This window comes from Pleurodeles waltl, chromosome 10 (assembly GCF_031143425.1).
Source record: "Pleurodeles waltl isolate 20211129_DDA chromosome 10, aPleWal1.hap1.20221129, whole genome shotgun sequence".
NCBI classification, from domain to species: domain Eukaryota; kingdom Metazoa; phylum Chordata; class Amphibia; order Caudata; family Salamandridae; genus Pleurodeles; species Pleurodeles waltl.
The window spans coordinates 64,539,435-64,554,692 of record NC_090449.1 but is presented as its reverse complement, the minus strand read 5'-3'; the positions used below and the strand labels follow the sequence as shown (position 1 = coordinate 64,554,692).

The 15,258-nt window shown below is 45.1% G+C and overlaps 1 protein-coding gene across 1 annotated transcript in view; it reads right to left on the bottom strand.

Moving 5' to 3' along the window:
* GGA2 (golgi associated, gamma adaptin ear containing, ARF binding protein 2) overlaps positions 1–12,092 on the bottom strand; it is a 65,443-nt gene extending 53,351 nt beyond the window's left edge. The window contains exon 1 of the mRNA XM_069209669.1: positions 11,950–12,092. Coding sequence (XP_069065770.1) covers positions 11,950–11,995 — 46 coding nt within the window. The 5' untranslated portion in view covers positions 11,996–12,092. The remainder of the gene's footprint in view (positions 1–11,949) is intronic.
* Between the last annotated feature and the right edge of the window lie 3,166 nt (positions 12,093–15,258).

The following is a 15,258-nucleotide window of genomic DNA, read 5'->3' as shown; positions in this document are numbered from 1 at the left end:
GAGTTAGCACACCAGGATTCTAGAAATGCAAAGTTTAAAGTCATCTCACTGAAATATCTAAAGACAGTTTATATCATATAAGTAGGGGTTTCATAGCAAGACTACAGCTATCCAGGATGCGTGCCAGAGCCATTGGGGTTGAACAGACTGTTTTTTTCCATGTGTTTTGGGGGTCAGCCTCATCTGGGCAATCAAGACATGATGGGATTGCAAGTGGAGAGATCTGCAGGGTTCCGACTATTTAGTCTGATGCACCCTAAAATAAAAAGCAGATCCTCAACCAGGATCGCTGTCCTGGCTTTTTTGGACCAAAAGGAGACCCACCATAACAGAGAAGGCAAGATGTTGAGCCGGATCTGGGAATCCCAAAAAAGGACCTGGGGGAATGATCTGCAGTAGAGTGGGCCATTAATAAACTGTTTTTTTCAGAGAACGAGTCAATAAACAGCAGCACAAATTGAGGGACCCTACAACACACCTTGGTTCATGCCCCGGGTGGAAGACCTGTATGGTTTAAAAGGAAGGTCAGTCGAGTATGTGCACAGCTACTTTACATTCCAAGAGTGGAGAAGAAGCTATATCATAAAAGAACTAGAATCACAGAAGGATCCATACACGGATGGGCCAATCAAGCCTGCACCACAGGCAAGAAAGAGGACAGCATGTATACAGTGCGGGCAGTCATAAATACTTCAGGTATAGTGTGCTGCACATGTGTTGACACTCCGTGTGAAGAACTATGACAAGATTCCCATTCATGGGAATGTTGATGTCATGTCATGTTGTGTGTTGAAGTAATAAAAGTACTAATAAAAGGACTAAAAAACAGTATTGATACCTTCATGGTCCACGTAGAGATACAGGTTTGTTGATCATTGGTTGGCCATCGCCACCTGACTAACCCATGATCTACATGATGGCTGAATTTCTCCTGTTGCTTACTGTAGTCAATGTTTGTTTACTGGGAGACTGTCTCCTTTATAAACATATCAATAAACACAAGGCCAGTCCAGGGATCAGAGAGATCAGACAGATAAAGAGGACCACAATAAACCAAAAGAGGGAATGAAGAAAAATGTGATGGGATCCTTATAAAATCCCCAATTCATAACATCACAACCGCAATGAAAAGGATGCCTTAGTTCTAGGTCTGAGACACATGAACTCGAGTCAATTAGCCTTACCTGAGTTCATTGAGACCTGCCTGTGGGAACCCCTCTTTTCTATTGGCAAATAAAATTAGACAGATAAAAACCACATTAAGCAAAAGAGTAGTAAATATATGTACAGAAATACATATTGTGTCAGAATGACAAATTCTCATATGGTGGCTAATGATCTCCTAAACAAAATATGCATATATTTCCTCAACTGGCATCCGAGAGTAAAATAATCTAATGCAAAGCATACATAAAAAAAGAAAAGAAAAACAGCTTACCCTATCATAAAGGATTGTATCCAGAAGATAATTTCTAAAGCCAAACTTTTATGGGATCCCAAATACAGAGAAACTTTGACCTACGATTATTGCTTTGTAGTATTGAGATTTCTAGACCACACACGTTAATGAACTCTGACCACCAGGATAAAGGGTGAGGAGGTTCTTTCTGTAGCCACATCGCAGCAGCCTCAATCTGGCCAGTGATGTCACCATGAAATAAATACCAACTAACCAAGTGACAATTTTCCTGGAATGACCTAAGATAATCAACATGGGGTCCCATTCCATCTGACTGTCAAATAATCGGTTAATCTTCCCAAATACATAATTTCAATAGCTTTTAATCAAAAGACAAGTTGCAAAAACATGAATGGCATTTGCTCCCTCCATATCATAGCGAAAACACTGGGAGTCTTCTCTGACACCCCACTTATATAATCAAAGAGGTGTATAATAAAGATCATTAAAGATCTTGAACTGATGCGCCTTTATACAAAAAAAATTAAGAACCGTCTGAACCAGTATGTTAAATTTAGCTATATCATAGGGTGTCACGTACTGGCCTAAATTTCAGCTCCACTTCACAGCCAACTTAAAAAAATCAAGTCGGGTCGGCCCTCCCTGAATTAGGATGTGATCTGCAGCCCATATGAATCCACATCTGGACATCTTCATGAAAAAATCCAGGAACTCATTTCTCCCCTGGACTCTATCCTCTCTGGTGATTGTCCCAAGAATATTATGAAATTGAAAATATTGCAGGAAAGCTTTCCTGGGCAACATCTTACCTCAACACAAATGTTTAACTTGAAGGATACGCCCCTTCCCCATTCTGTGCCCCACATTTGTAAAGTTACAATGTCTCCAACATGATATATTACTATGATGCAATGAAGTCAGGAGATTATGGTTGTATCTAATCACGGTATATCAATGGTATTTAGTAATTCGGGCAATTTTCCTAATTTGTGTTCAGGCTAAATGGTATACCCACAAGGCCCTACATCCAGTATCTTTAAAGTACTCAGTGTCACAGTGACCGTTCAGATGTTTAGTAACCCTACCATCTCCTTTTATTCTCCCAAATAATTTCCCCCAAAAGCCACTCTGAACCTCCCATTACAGCATACTATTGTAGGGTAAAGGCTGAAAGATAATAAAGCCCTAATGATGCCAGAGCCAGACCTCCTTCCAATGGTGATAACTGTAAAATTTGGATGGAGCATCGAGGCTTTCGATATCCCCAAATACATTTTTGCCAACTCCTTTCCAACTGGTAAAAGAAACCCTTTAAAATATATAGAGGTATAGTTCTAAAAAGATATAGATGCCTGTGGAGATTACCATTTTCAGTGCATTACACCTCCCTGTGAGACTAAGGTGAAGCCTGTCCCACTGCTCAAGTTTTGTAAGAGACAACATAAAGTGCATTGTAATTAAGATTGATAATTTCCTCAATATTGAGGATACCTGTACGTCTAGATATACTGCTACTTTAACCAAGTGGAAATCTGTTTGCATACAACCATCATCAGTAATACAGTTTTTTCCGTATTTAGCTTGTACCCTGAAATAGTGTCAAACTTATATGCTACTTTCTCGATCGCCGGCAGCAAGTTGACGGGTGATGCTATAAGTTTGGCAATATCATCGGCATAAGCCAGGACTTTGACTTCCAACGTATGTATCGTAAATGCTTTAAACTTTTGGCTTGGTTCAGAGCCTGTATAAAGGGATCAAGATATAATGCAAATAAAGGGAGTAGAAGGGGGCAACCCTGCCGAGTACCCATCGAAATGCAAACACTGTCAGTTAGCCCTCTCGCATATAAAATTAATGGATGGATCTCTACCCAGAATAAAACCATGCCTCATTGGATCTACCAATAATGAGATTATCTGTGACAGCTGGTTAGGTAATATTTGTGAATGGATTTTTGATCCAGAGTTAATGAGTGAAATTTGGCGGTATGAACTCCATTTAGTAGGAGGCCTATGGAAAACTTTATTGTTGCTTACCCTGATGAGAATGAAAGAAAAGGATAAGATTAAAAAATGGGCATACAATAGTTGTGCTCTATTGCAACACTGCAAGATAATACAGGACCTCACTGTCTATGGTCTACATGTTACAGCCTATCAGTCTCAGACAAGGGCCAATAGCCCTTTTTTTCAAGATCTATATTCCCTATGCAGTATCAAGTGGGGGGTAAGTCACTAATGTTATATTTCAAGAATCTCACACCATGCATGCACTCATGCATTCCTACATTCGTAGGGTGATGCATTGATGATCCGTAAGGTAGGAAAATAGACATAATGCTCATTATAAAGTTACATTGATTTTGCGTATATCTTTGTATCATGCAAAATCAATGTGAGGCACAAAATGTGTGAATAGACTGCACACAGATACTCATGTTTGTGTTGTACATTTGTGTGTACAAAAACACACCATATTCCTCGAGTGTTCCCAGGAAAAGTGGAAATACTTGATGTAGTGCATAGCAATCTATTGGACTCTAATGCAAAAGAAAATCACAATAAATGTCTTTCTCTCTGTGGGGGTAACTCACCCCTACTAGGGTTTACTCATTGCTCCATGGCTATCATTGAGGGGCCAGCTTTTTAGTCATAGAGTCCCGGAAGTGCAATCTATCGGGCCTCTCTTGAGTGAGCCCAAATAAAGCGAGTGACCAGCATCCCGGGAGTAGTAGTAAGACTCTCACCAAGGCCCTGATTTATACTTTTTTGCGCCGCATTACCGTCATGTAACAACTGTATTTTGTAAGTTTGCGCCATTTTAGCATCAAAAAATGACGGTAATGCGTCGCAAAAAAAGTATAAATCAAGGCCCAAGTACTTTTGCCGCTCCCAAGGCTTGTCTGTCGACAGCCCGGTAACCAAAGGCTTTTAGGACATCTCCGACTCCAAAGCAGTTCCCAAGCATAGAGACCGATGTCGGCAACGACCCCTCTCCTGAGAATTTGCATCCTGAAGGAGGTAACTTTGAAAGTAGCAGCAAAGCATCTTTGGCATGACCAGTTCCCAAGCTTGACAGCTGTAAGGCCTCCTCTGCACCCGGAGCCGCTGGACGTGGTGGAGAAGTTCAGCTGTGGAATCAAGATTCTGGGACCCCCCAAAGGCCTCTACATTCCGAGGGGAGTGCGAGTCCACCCCGAAGTGTGCTTTTGTCAAGTGCTGCAATTTGAACAGCATCCACGGATCCCGCAGCACCAAAGACAGCCAGAGCACCTCTGCACTTGGACTCCCTAGGCAAGGTAACTAGAAACTGACTGCTGAGGCTTGTTCTAAGGACCCACAAGACCTTAACTTCAAGTTAATCAATCAATCAGCTTTGTAAAGCGCAGCTACTCACCTGTGAGGGTCTCATGGCGCTGGGAGGGGGAGGGGGGGGGAGTGGCCTGATCCGAATAGCCACCTCTTAAGGTTCTTCCTGAAGATGATGAGCGACGGGCTTTGTCTGAGGGGCAGGGGGACGTTGTTCCAGCTCTTTGCTGCAATGTAGGTGAAGGATTGTCCTCCGGTGGTGGTTTTGCGGATGCGAGGGATGGTGGCCAGAGCCATCTGGGTGGAGCGGAGGGATCTGACGGGGGTGTGGAAGGAGACGCAGTGGTTCAGGTAGGCTGGTCCTGCGTTGTGTATGGCCTTGTGCATGTGGGTGAGTAGCTTGAACATGATTTGCTTCTCGACCAGGAGCCAAAGGAGGGTCCTCAGGTGTTGGGAGATGTGATGTCGCTGTGGGAGGTCCAGAATGAGCCTGGCGGCGGCGTTCTGGATGAGTTGTAGTTTTTTATGTTTCTAGTTGAGGTGCCGGCATAGAGGGCGCTGCCGTAGTCGAGCTTGCTTGTGACTAAGACATGGGTGACTGTCCTGAGACAGTCTTCTGGGATCCAACTGAAGACCTTCCAAAGTTTGCAGAGTGTGTGCCAGCAGGAGGAGGCGACTGAGTTTACCTGGCGGTCATGGATAGTGAGGATGGTTCCCTGGAGCTCACCCTACAAGTAACTGATGCACACTGTGGCTTTCTGCATTGCCTTCACTGGGAGTCGTTTGACCATTAAAAATACTCTATTTTTCAATGCTTTAAAAATTCACAACTCCGGTTGTATGTAAGATACAAAGTTCGTTTTGATATCTAAATTAAGATACAAATCTACTTTATTTTTCTAAATTGGTGTTGGATTTCTTCAGAGTCGTGTCATTTACTTATCAGCCATGTGAGTGTTGTAAAATGCTTTACACATGTTCCTCTAAGTAGCCTGACTGCTCATTGCCAGTCTACCAGGACGGAACTAAGGTTTACTTGTGTGAACTTCAGGTCCACTTCTGGGTACCGTGTTAGTATTACATGGTAAGACTCCCCAGTAATACCACATAATACTGCCACTTTGCTACAGATAGATTATGAAGAGCCCCACGGGAGCATGCAGCAAGCAGCAGATGGAGGTGCAGTCCCCCAGCAGCCTCACTGTGCTTAAGCCAGATGCCCGGTTGTACCTGGGTTTTCCAGAAAACTATCCCAATATTCTATTATCACTAACATGCATCCTCCCAACTTCCTTATGAGTCTTGAAAGCCACCTTATTCACATCCAAGTTCATAACTCATTTCCCCTCTTATTGTTATGATGCAATGTTACACACTTCAGCATCTATAGTTTACATTTTTTCCTTCTCGAGACCTAGTTACTGTTTTTAGACCTCGAAACAGTGGTTCAGTGACATTCTCCTAACAATGAAAAAAAGCATCAATGTTAAACTGTTGAGTGCCACAGTCTCAATCTTTCCCATGTTCCCTTCAAGAAAATGTGATTATCTATTTGTCTCCCCCAGTCTGCAGTCTGATTGTCAACCCAGGGAGACTATGGAAGTGGATGTGTAGGGCCTGCATGGGGCAAAATTAAAGGATGCGGGTGATAGATACTGGTGTCTGCAGGTGTACCTGTCTGAGGATGCTTGCTGATCAGCTTGAACCTGAGTAAGTTCAAGAAATGATTTGGAGTTGCTGTGTTGCCCTTTAAAGATGTTAAAAAGCCCATTTAGGGGTCCTGAGGTTGCCCTAAGAGATGTGGGAGGAGGACCATGAGTCATCATGTGTTGAATGTCACTGAACTTTCAGGTCCCTCAATGTTGCATTTTGGCAAAATGGTGATAAGAAGATGTAGGACCTTGTCAAAGAAAGTGTGCATGAGGAAATCCTAGAGCATGAAACAGTTGGATTATCAGTTGCACTTGTTCAGGGGCCAGTCAGAGACATGGCCTTTGATGGTTAGGCCGTGCAAGGGACATCTGTGCCACATTTGATCATTTGTGCCTCCACTAGAGTGGGTGTGTGGTTACTTGCTGGAAAATCTGTCACAGAACTGCCTCCAAAGAGGAGAGATAAATTACAATTCTCTCAGACATGGGCCCTGATTCCGAGATGTTCCAACTTCTGCGCAAACCGCTTTTTGCGCAGGGCTCGGAATGCTGAGTTGGGCTGTATTTCCTGCGCCCATTATTCAGCGGGTGCATTAAATACCTCATCCTTTGTTAAATTTCAGCAGTTCAAACCTACCGGAATTTAGCAGGGAGAAAGTCTACAACATTTACTATACTCTGCAGATTTTGGTGCTCTCCGCACAAAAATCCACACCTTATTCCCTAAAAAGCAACCCGATAAATAACGTACCTCAGGGTATCATTATTTAGCAGGCACGATAAATAGCGCCTTGATTCGAACAAACTCGGAACAAGGCCCATAAAGTACATGGTTAAGATTTCGCACCCTGAATCCATATGGAGAATAAAGCCTATTTGCTTCCTCAATACCTTCCCATGCACCTCTGTCTCATAACAAGGGTAAACCTCCTGGTTTAAAATAAAAATAAAAATCTCACTTCCTGTTTGGGAGCTGGCTCTAAATATAATTGGAATTTACCTAAATGTACCGGCTCACAGATAAGCTAAAATGGTGATTTACCTAAATGTACAGAGCATATCATCAACAAAGAAACTTTGCTCATCCATCAATTGTTTCACATTTTTTTAATTGGCTCTGACCTGGATGAAATGTCAATTACTTCTTCAAAAGTTAAACGAAACAAAGTCTACACCAGCTGTAGGAAGATGTTAAATGCTAATTTAGACGCTACGGTGTTTTGCAATTCTGTCGAAGTTGCAGCCCAAACAACATTTTCACTTGATGGAAAATGAAATCAAACATTTGATGTAAACTCTTAGAAAGCTTGCTGGTAGTACCCGAAACTAATACTTTCTATGTACCTTCAATGTACAGTCATGTTCTAACTCCTAAGAAGGCATTCACTAACCTGCCTGCAAGTCTATTTTAATTCTTTCATAGATTGAGATTCCAACCCAAATAGCAAAAGTAGGTGAATTTTTCCCCCATACATACAATGCTGGACTAGCCACCTCGGGCATCATGCGTTTCTCCGGGAGGCTGGAAGGGTTGGGGCTACTTTTGTTACTTTGGGGGGGGGGGGGGGGGCGGTTTTACACCAGTGCAGCAGTTTCAAAAGCACTACAGAGTTTCTTGTATATCCAACACTTTTCAGGCAGCAGTAAAAAGTAAAAGTGCCAAGATAACTCTGGTATTTAATGTTCCTGCTGGAGAGAGATCAGAGTTTTGACTAGTGGCAGTTTTGAAATAATTTAAGATAGTGCAGAGGGTTAATGTGCCTGCTGCAAAGAAGGTGTACTATGCAGATTACAGAAGAGTATTTTATGTGCAATGCTCAGTGGGATACTGTTTTTTTCACTGAGATCCTTGCAGTTACCTTGCAGTTCATAAATTACAATCATAATATAGCACAGTGGGATGTGAACTGCCATCAAAGAGCTGCATGCAGACTGCAGGGTACAGGTTAGAAAGGTCTGTTTTTTCCCCAGTCTTTGATTATCCTAATTATGCTAAAAAGAGCTTGTTTGGGGACAAATCAATTATTAGTAAAGTCACCCCTAACCACTGTTACGTTCTGACTCCTGAGTTTATCTTCCTCAGATCAAGCACTCTTTTAACCTGCCTACCAGTATGGATGCCGTGAGTCCTACACCTTGTGGTCCCCTTTCTTTAATGCTACATTTTCTATACACTGATTTACACATGTATGATTTAGTGTGTGTGTGTGTCTGTGATGTAAAGCGCTATAAAACAAAATAAATACATGTGAGAGGGGCTATGGAGAGATGAGAGGCGCTGTTAGAGGGTGATGTGGGGGAATTGTTGAAGAATCCAAATGAAGATGGATGTATCCTGGTGCGGTTAGGTCATAATTTACTATGCTTTAAAAATGAATACAATTGAATATAATGAAACGTGTTGTAGAACGCACTGTTTTTTCCTTTTTACCCACATTTGGGGGAGAACCCCACAAGCCCCATTGCAGTGATTAGGCTAGCTCGCTGTGTACCCTATTGGGGTTGATCAACATTTTCCAGAGCTTCTTTGGGTTCCCAGTCCCACCGGGCATGCATGGTGACCAATCTTTCATTTTCCAAGCCTTGTAAATAAGGCCAACATACCTTTTTCAGTGGAATGAAACTAAGCCAGTTGTATTTGAAGTATGTACTTTCCTTAATAAGATGGAAGTAAAAAAAAATTAAATACTTATTTTTCATTTATTTCAGTTCTTCATATATTGCAAGACCATTTCATTTATGCTGAAGACTTGCAGGAATTAAATTCAGTAAAATAAGGTTGTCAGCATACCTTTTCACTTCTGTGGACCCCCACTTTATCATTACTGGAACCCGGGGACCCCCACTGAATCATTATTGGAATCCGGGGACCCCCCACTGAGTCATTACTGAAAGCTGGAGACGTAATATGTGAATATTATTTAATTTTCTAAGCAGTCGCAGACCCCCTGATGAGGCTTCGTGGACCCTCAGGGGTCCTCGGATCACAGGTTGGGAACCACTGCCTTAAAATGTTAATTTCCGGAGCAGTTAGTAAAGGTGAAAAGTTTGAGTATCAGAAACATACTCTGAAAGGTATAAATATAAATAAAACAGACGGGGATCTAAGGACAACTTTGTTCGAGACCATTGTTCACTTCCATCTTTTTAGAGTATCATTTTGGATTAACCATTTCTATTTGCGCCAGTTATCTGTAAACAATTCGCTTGCCACAACAAGATTGTTATCTGGGATTTTCAATTTGTGCAGTTTTACCTACAATATATCTATTGACTCAATCGAAATCATTTGAAAAATCTATTAAGATTATATGTACTTTCTGACTGTATAAATTCTCATTGTTCAATCATAAATCGGAAGGCAAAGGGATTGTCCACACTAGAGTTGTTCTATCTGAACCCATGGGATTAACTCAGCTAATTCCACCCAATCCTTCAATGTGTGCAATATATATATATATATAGCAAATATTTTTCCATTAGCATGTGACAATACACTTAAGCAGCAATGAACCAGGCTGTCTCATGCCTTTTTCAGGTATTGCCCCTCCAGAATGTAGGCATTGCAATGGATTATGCAGAACTGAAACATATTTTCAAAACCTAAGACCAATGGGGTACCTACTCCTTCTTCTGCCAGAGGCTGCAGGAGATGGGCAGATATTCGAGCAATGGGCAGTGGTGGCAAGAGATGGGCAGAGTGTGGTAGGATCCTGGCACAGCTCGACAGGACACAGGCAGAAAGTATGGGGAGATGGGTAGGGGGTATAGGAGAAGGGAAGGTCTGACGACAGAAGGTGGGCAGAGGTGGCCGCAGCTATGCATAAGAGGGACAAGGGGTGACCAGGAGGTGGTAGCTGGCAATCCAAAGGGGGGCAGTAAATCAGATAGGAAGGGGTCGGCTTCAGCACTGGTGGTGCCCGGTGCAACAATCTTTTGGGGTGGCGAGATGAAAGCAGGAAGGCAGAAGATGAACATGGGCGAGACAGAGGAAGATGGGCAGAGGGTGGCAGGAAAAGGGGCTGGTTGGGGCAGGAGATGGGCAAAGGGTGTAGCACCACTGACGGTGGTATGCCAAGGGTAAAGGTTGGCAGTGGCCTGGAGATGAGCAGAAGGGAGGTGGTAGGAGATGGGCAAAAAGTAAATGAAGACAGGTGGTGGGCAATGGCGACAGAGGCACTGATGGTGGCATGAAAAGGGTAAAGTTTGCCAGTAGGAGTACTGGTGATGCCAGGAGATGAGCAGATGTGAGGTGGCAGGTGATGGCAAATAGTGAAGGCGGACTGATAGTGGTAGGAGATGGGTAATGGGTGAGAGACGCACTGGTGGTGGCAGGAGATGGGTAAAGGGCTATTGAAGGACTGATAGTGGCAGGAGATGGGTAAAGGGCGACGAAAGGAGTGATAGCGGCAGGAGATAGCTAAAGGGCGATAGAAGGACTGATAGTGGCAGGAGATGGGTAAAGGGCGATTGAAGGACTGATAGTGGCAGGAGATGGGTAATGGGTGAGAGACGCACTGGTGGTGGCAGGAGATGGGAAAAGGGCGATTGAAGGACTGATAGTGGCAGGAGATGGGTAAAGGGCGACGAAAGGAGTGATAGCGGCAGGAGATGGCTAAAGGGCGATAGAAGGACTGATAGTGGCAGGAGATGGGTAAAGGGCGACGGAAGGACTGATAGTGGCAGGAGATGGGTAAAGGGCCACGGAAGGACTGGTGGTGGCAGGGGATGGGTAAAGAGTGACAGAAGGATTGATGGTGGCAGGAGATGGGTGTGTGGGCAGGAGATGGGTGGGGTGACAGGGGAAGGATTGGCGGGGCAGGAGATGGGTAAAGAGCGACAGACGGACTGGTGGTGGCAGGAGATGGGTAAAGGGCCACAGGAGAAGAATTGGTGGTAGCAGTATGTGAAAAGGTTGGGAGGGCAGGAGATGGGTAAATGGTGACAGGAGAGGTCTAGTGGTAGGAGAAGGGCAGGTCGAGGCAGGAGATGGGTGGGGAGACAGAGGAATGACTGGCGGGGACAGGAAATGGGCCCCTGGGACATGAGGGTGGCACGCGGTGGGCAGAGAGTGACAGGTGGATTAATGGTGGCAGGAGATGGGTGGGGTGACAGGAGAAGGACTGGCTGGGGCAGGAGATGAGCGGGGTCAGGAGGGTGGCACGCGGTGGGCAGAGTGACAGATGACACGATCTCCCCACTCGGCGGAGTCCGCTCACTGCCCCCGCTGCCCGTGTCTGCGCACATGATCTAATCTTCAGTGCCCACTTCCTCCTTCTGCCGAATATTCAAGAGAAGTTAGATTCGAGTTACCCTAGGAAGGTTAACACTTCCCGTGCCAGGTGAAGACCCCCGGAGCCCACCCGCAGCTGCAGTGTTAAAAGTTTACTCAGAGTTTTAAACTCTCATTAAAGTTCTATGGAGCGCGACCTGGAGACCGCGGCAGCTCCGTTTTGTCCCTCGCTGCAGCGGAGAGGCAGGGGTGCGTTGTCGTTCAGTCGTTACACCCCACCCCACCCCACCCCACCCCGGACACCCAGCCCCGCCACACACAGTCACTACTCACTCAGCCAGAGCCCGATGGTGTCCTGCTGCGGCCCCGGGCCTGCCATCTCTGGGTGCTCTCACCGAGGTCCTGCTGAGACCGGAGACAGGTCATGGGACCTGAGGGGGAGGAGGGGAGAGGGTGGGGACGGGGGCGAGGGAGGAGGAGGAAGACAGAGAGAGGAGGCGACCAGAGAGGAGAGCCACGAAGTGCCTGCTGCTTCTGAGAGCGAGCAGCGTTTATAGATTTTGCTTGTCCAACCCACTCTCCAAAACCCGGGCCTTGGCAAACACGTTTCTGACCAGGGTGTTGGTTACGTTTCCTCTCTTCTCTGAGCCTGCTTGCACTTTATCGTATCCAAAAGTATTACCATTGGTGCCTTGGTACCATCGAACCTGGGCAACTCACAGAATGCCAGCGACTGTCACCATTATGCCAAGGTGTGCTTGATACTACAGTGAAAACATAATTATGGCATGCATTGTCACTGTGTGTCATGCATTACCACCATAAGGCCTCGGCAGCATCAGAGCCTGAGGTTGGCAGTATTGTGCAAGGGTGCTCACAATATGGCAAGTATTACCACCATTGCTCAAGGGTGAAACATTATGCCTGGGTAGGGCACCAATGTGCAAGGGATGCCCACAATATAAGCACCATGCTATATGGACCTCCATTGTGCCATGCTTTGGCACCACTGTACCATGGGTGCCCACAATATAACTGCCAGTCTGCCAGGATCCACACTATACCAGAGATAGGCACCACTGTACTACAGATGTCAGCAATATGCCAGAATTACCACTATTATGCCAGGATCTGCATCTTGCCCAGACACTAACAAGTTGCCAAGAATTACCACCATTCTGCTAGGCCAGCATTTCCCCAGAAGCTGGCATCATGCCATAGTTGCCCACAAGTTGCAAAGAAATACCACCAGCATAGCAGGGCCAGTACTTTTCCATTGGTGGGTAATGGGTATCTTCCTACGGAGGCCCACAAGTTGTCAAGAAATGCCAACTTTATGGAATGGGAAGTGAAACGTGTTGCCTGGCCGCCAAAGGGTTACAGAGTAACACGAACAGATAAACAATGTAACTCCTGCCACCCCCAGAATGTATTCATGCATCACTTTAAGCTGAAAATTCCAAACAGGAAAAAAATAACTCTTGAAACACAACCAGCCCTGCATACCACATTTCTGGTGTTGCTTGTACCAAACCGTATCAACTGCGCACAACAGTTTACTGGTTTAATCTGCTACAGCATTTCTTTTACCCACCTGATGCTGAGTTTTACAATTTAAAAAGATGGGGCGAGTGGTTGATTCTAATTTTCTGCAGATTAATTTGAAACTTGTAATGGCAGGGTGGAAGAAATCAAGCTTGTAGAACTTGTAAAATTCAAAAAGCTTGTGCATGGTATCTTACTATTGCGACAGAAAAGTACAGGTGGGGCTGCATGAATGTGAATGTAGTTCCGCGCCAAAAAGGTGTCAAGGGCTCTGGCAACCCGCGAGCAAGCCAGTCACAATTTCCGATTATTATATCCAGACAGCGTAGCATCTACACTACATTCTGCAGTGCCCAGCAGGGCCGGGCCATGCCAAATGTTTAGGACATCCACATAAGAAACATGTATATACAAAGGGACTCAATAGAAATCTTTTCTGCAGACAGTAGCCTATTCTGAAAATTTGGAATGGATCTCGACCTCTTGGTCGGGCTGGATCCCCTGCGCTAGTTGCTCTTCTCTCTTCTTAACAACATTTCATATTTCTTCTGCCGGTTTCCAGGGACCATCTCTATAGATTCCTCAATGAAGAGGTTCACGAAGGGATCAAAGCTTCGCAAGATGCTCTGGACATGGTGACCTCTGTTCAAGTTTGTGGTAAGAAAAGAGTATCAATGGCAATCCATTTCTGTATACCTACACATTAGTACCCTCTCTCCAGTGAGCAATTGTATTTTTATTCAATTGCATTTTACATTTGCTAAAAAAACATTCCAAGTCCAAAGCCAAGGGGACGGACTGGAAGAACCTGCCCTAGATACCTACACAGGTGATAGAAGTGCCTGGGTCAGAAACTAGGGACCTTATTACGAGTGTGACGGTCTTTAGACCGCCACACTCGCGGTGGGACTGCTGCACTCCTGGCGGTCCCACTGCCACATTATGATCCTGGCAGGTGAGACCACCTAGAGACTGCCGTCACCACCAGGAATGTGGTTTCCGACAGGTAGACGGCGGTTTGAGTTATGCTCAGCCACAGCGCTGCCATCCTGATTACAACTCAGCTTGTGCCAGTCTTTTCATGGTGGAAACCTCAACATGGAAAGGCAGGTGGAAGCCAGTGCCGGGGGCCACAGGGGGCCCCTCCACTCCCTATGTCTATTGCATGGGCCGTGCAGGGTTCCCCTTGTCCGGCACCATCAGAATGCGCACTGTCTGCTTTGCAGACAGTGCGTGTTCCGATGGTAGTTTAGTGCTACGGTATTGGCCTTGTCTCCCTACTACTGTAGCACCGTTCCCGCCGGTCAGCCCGGCGGGAATGTCGTATTACAATGCTCCCGGTGGTCAGCAAGGCGGGAACATTGAAATACGAAGGGTGGGGCCACAGCCCGCTGGAGGGCAGCATCCTCCCCATGGCATTGGCAGTCCAGTGGTTGGACCGCCTATGTCAGGGTTTTGAAAAGTCGGTCCTGGAGAGCCGGGTCCATGCCAGATTTTTAGCATATCCACATTTAGAAAAAATATGTTTCAGAAATCTAAATTTTTCTAAATGTGGACATGCTAAAAATCTGGCATGGACCCAGCGCTCCAGGACCGACTTTGCAGAACCCTGGCCTATGTCATAATTAGGGCCTAGGTCTTGTAGGAGCTTATGTTTAATTATGTGGCAAAGCTAACAGCGATCTGCCTGGCGCACTCAAGCAGGGTTTCGTTAAAGTGTCCATTCAGTGCCCAATAATGCAAACTCAGTACTAATAAAAACATGTTTTATGCCCCAAAACTGTAAGCAGTCCTACAACTACCCCTTACCACTTGTTTTTGATGATTCTAAAGATACCCAACACACCTCAAGACGAGGTATACCTGTCAACATCAGGAAAGTGCACGCTCTACGGGCAACAAAAATGCAAAAACCCAGCCTTTATGCAAGAGCATAATTCATGCATTGTATTTATATGCAGTATGTTAACCTTTTGCATTGCAGACTTTAACCTTGAAAAACACTATTAATGATGTTTGCAATAACTGTTCATTTGCAATGTATTGCTGCAGGCTTACTGAGTGTGTTAGGGTGTGGTCCCTATCTAGGACCTTCTA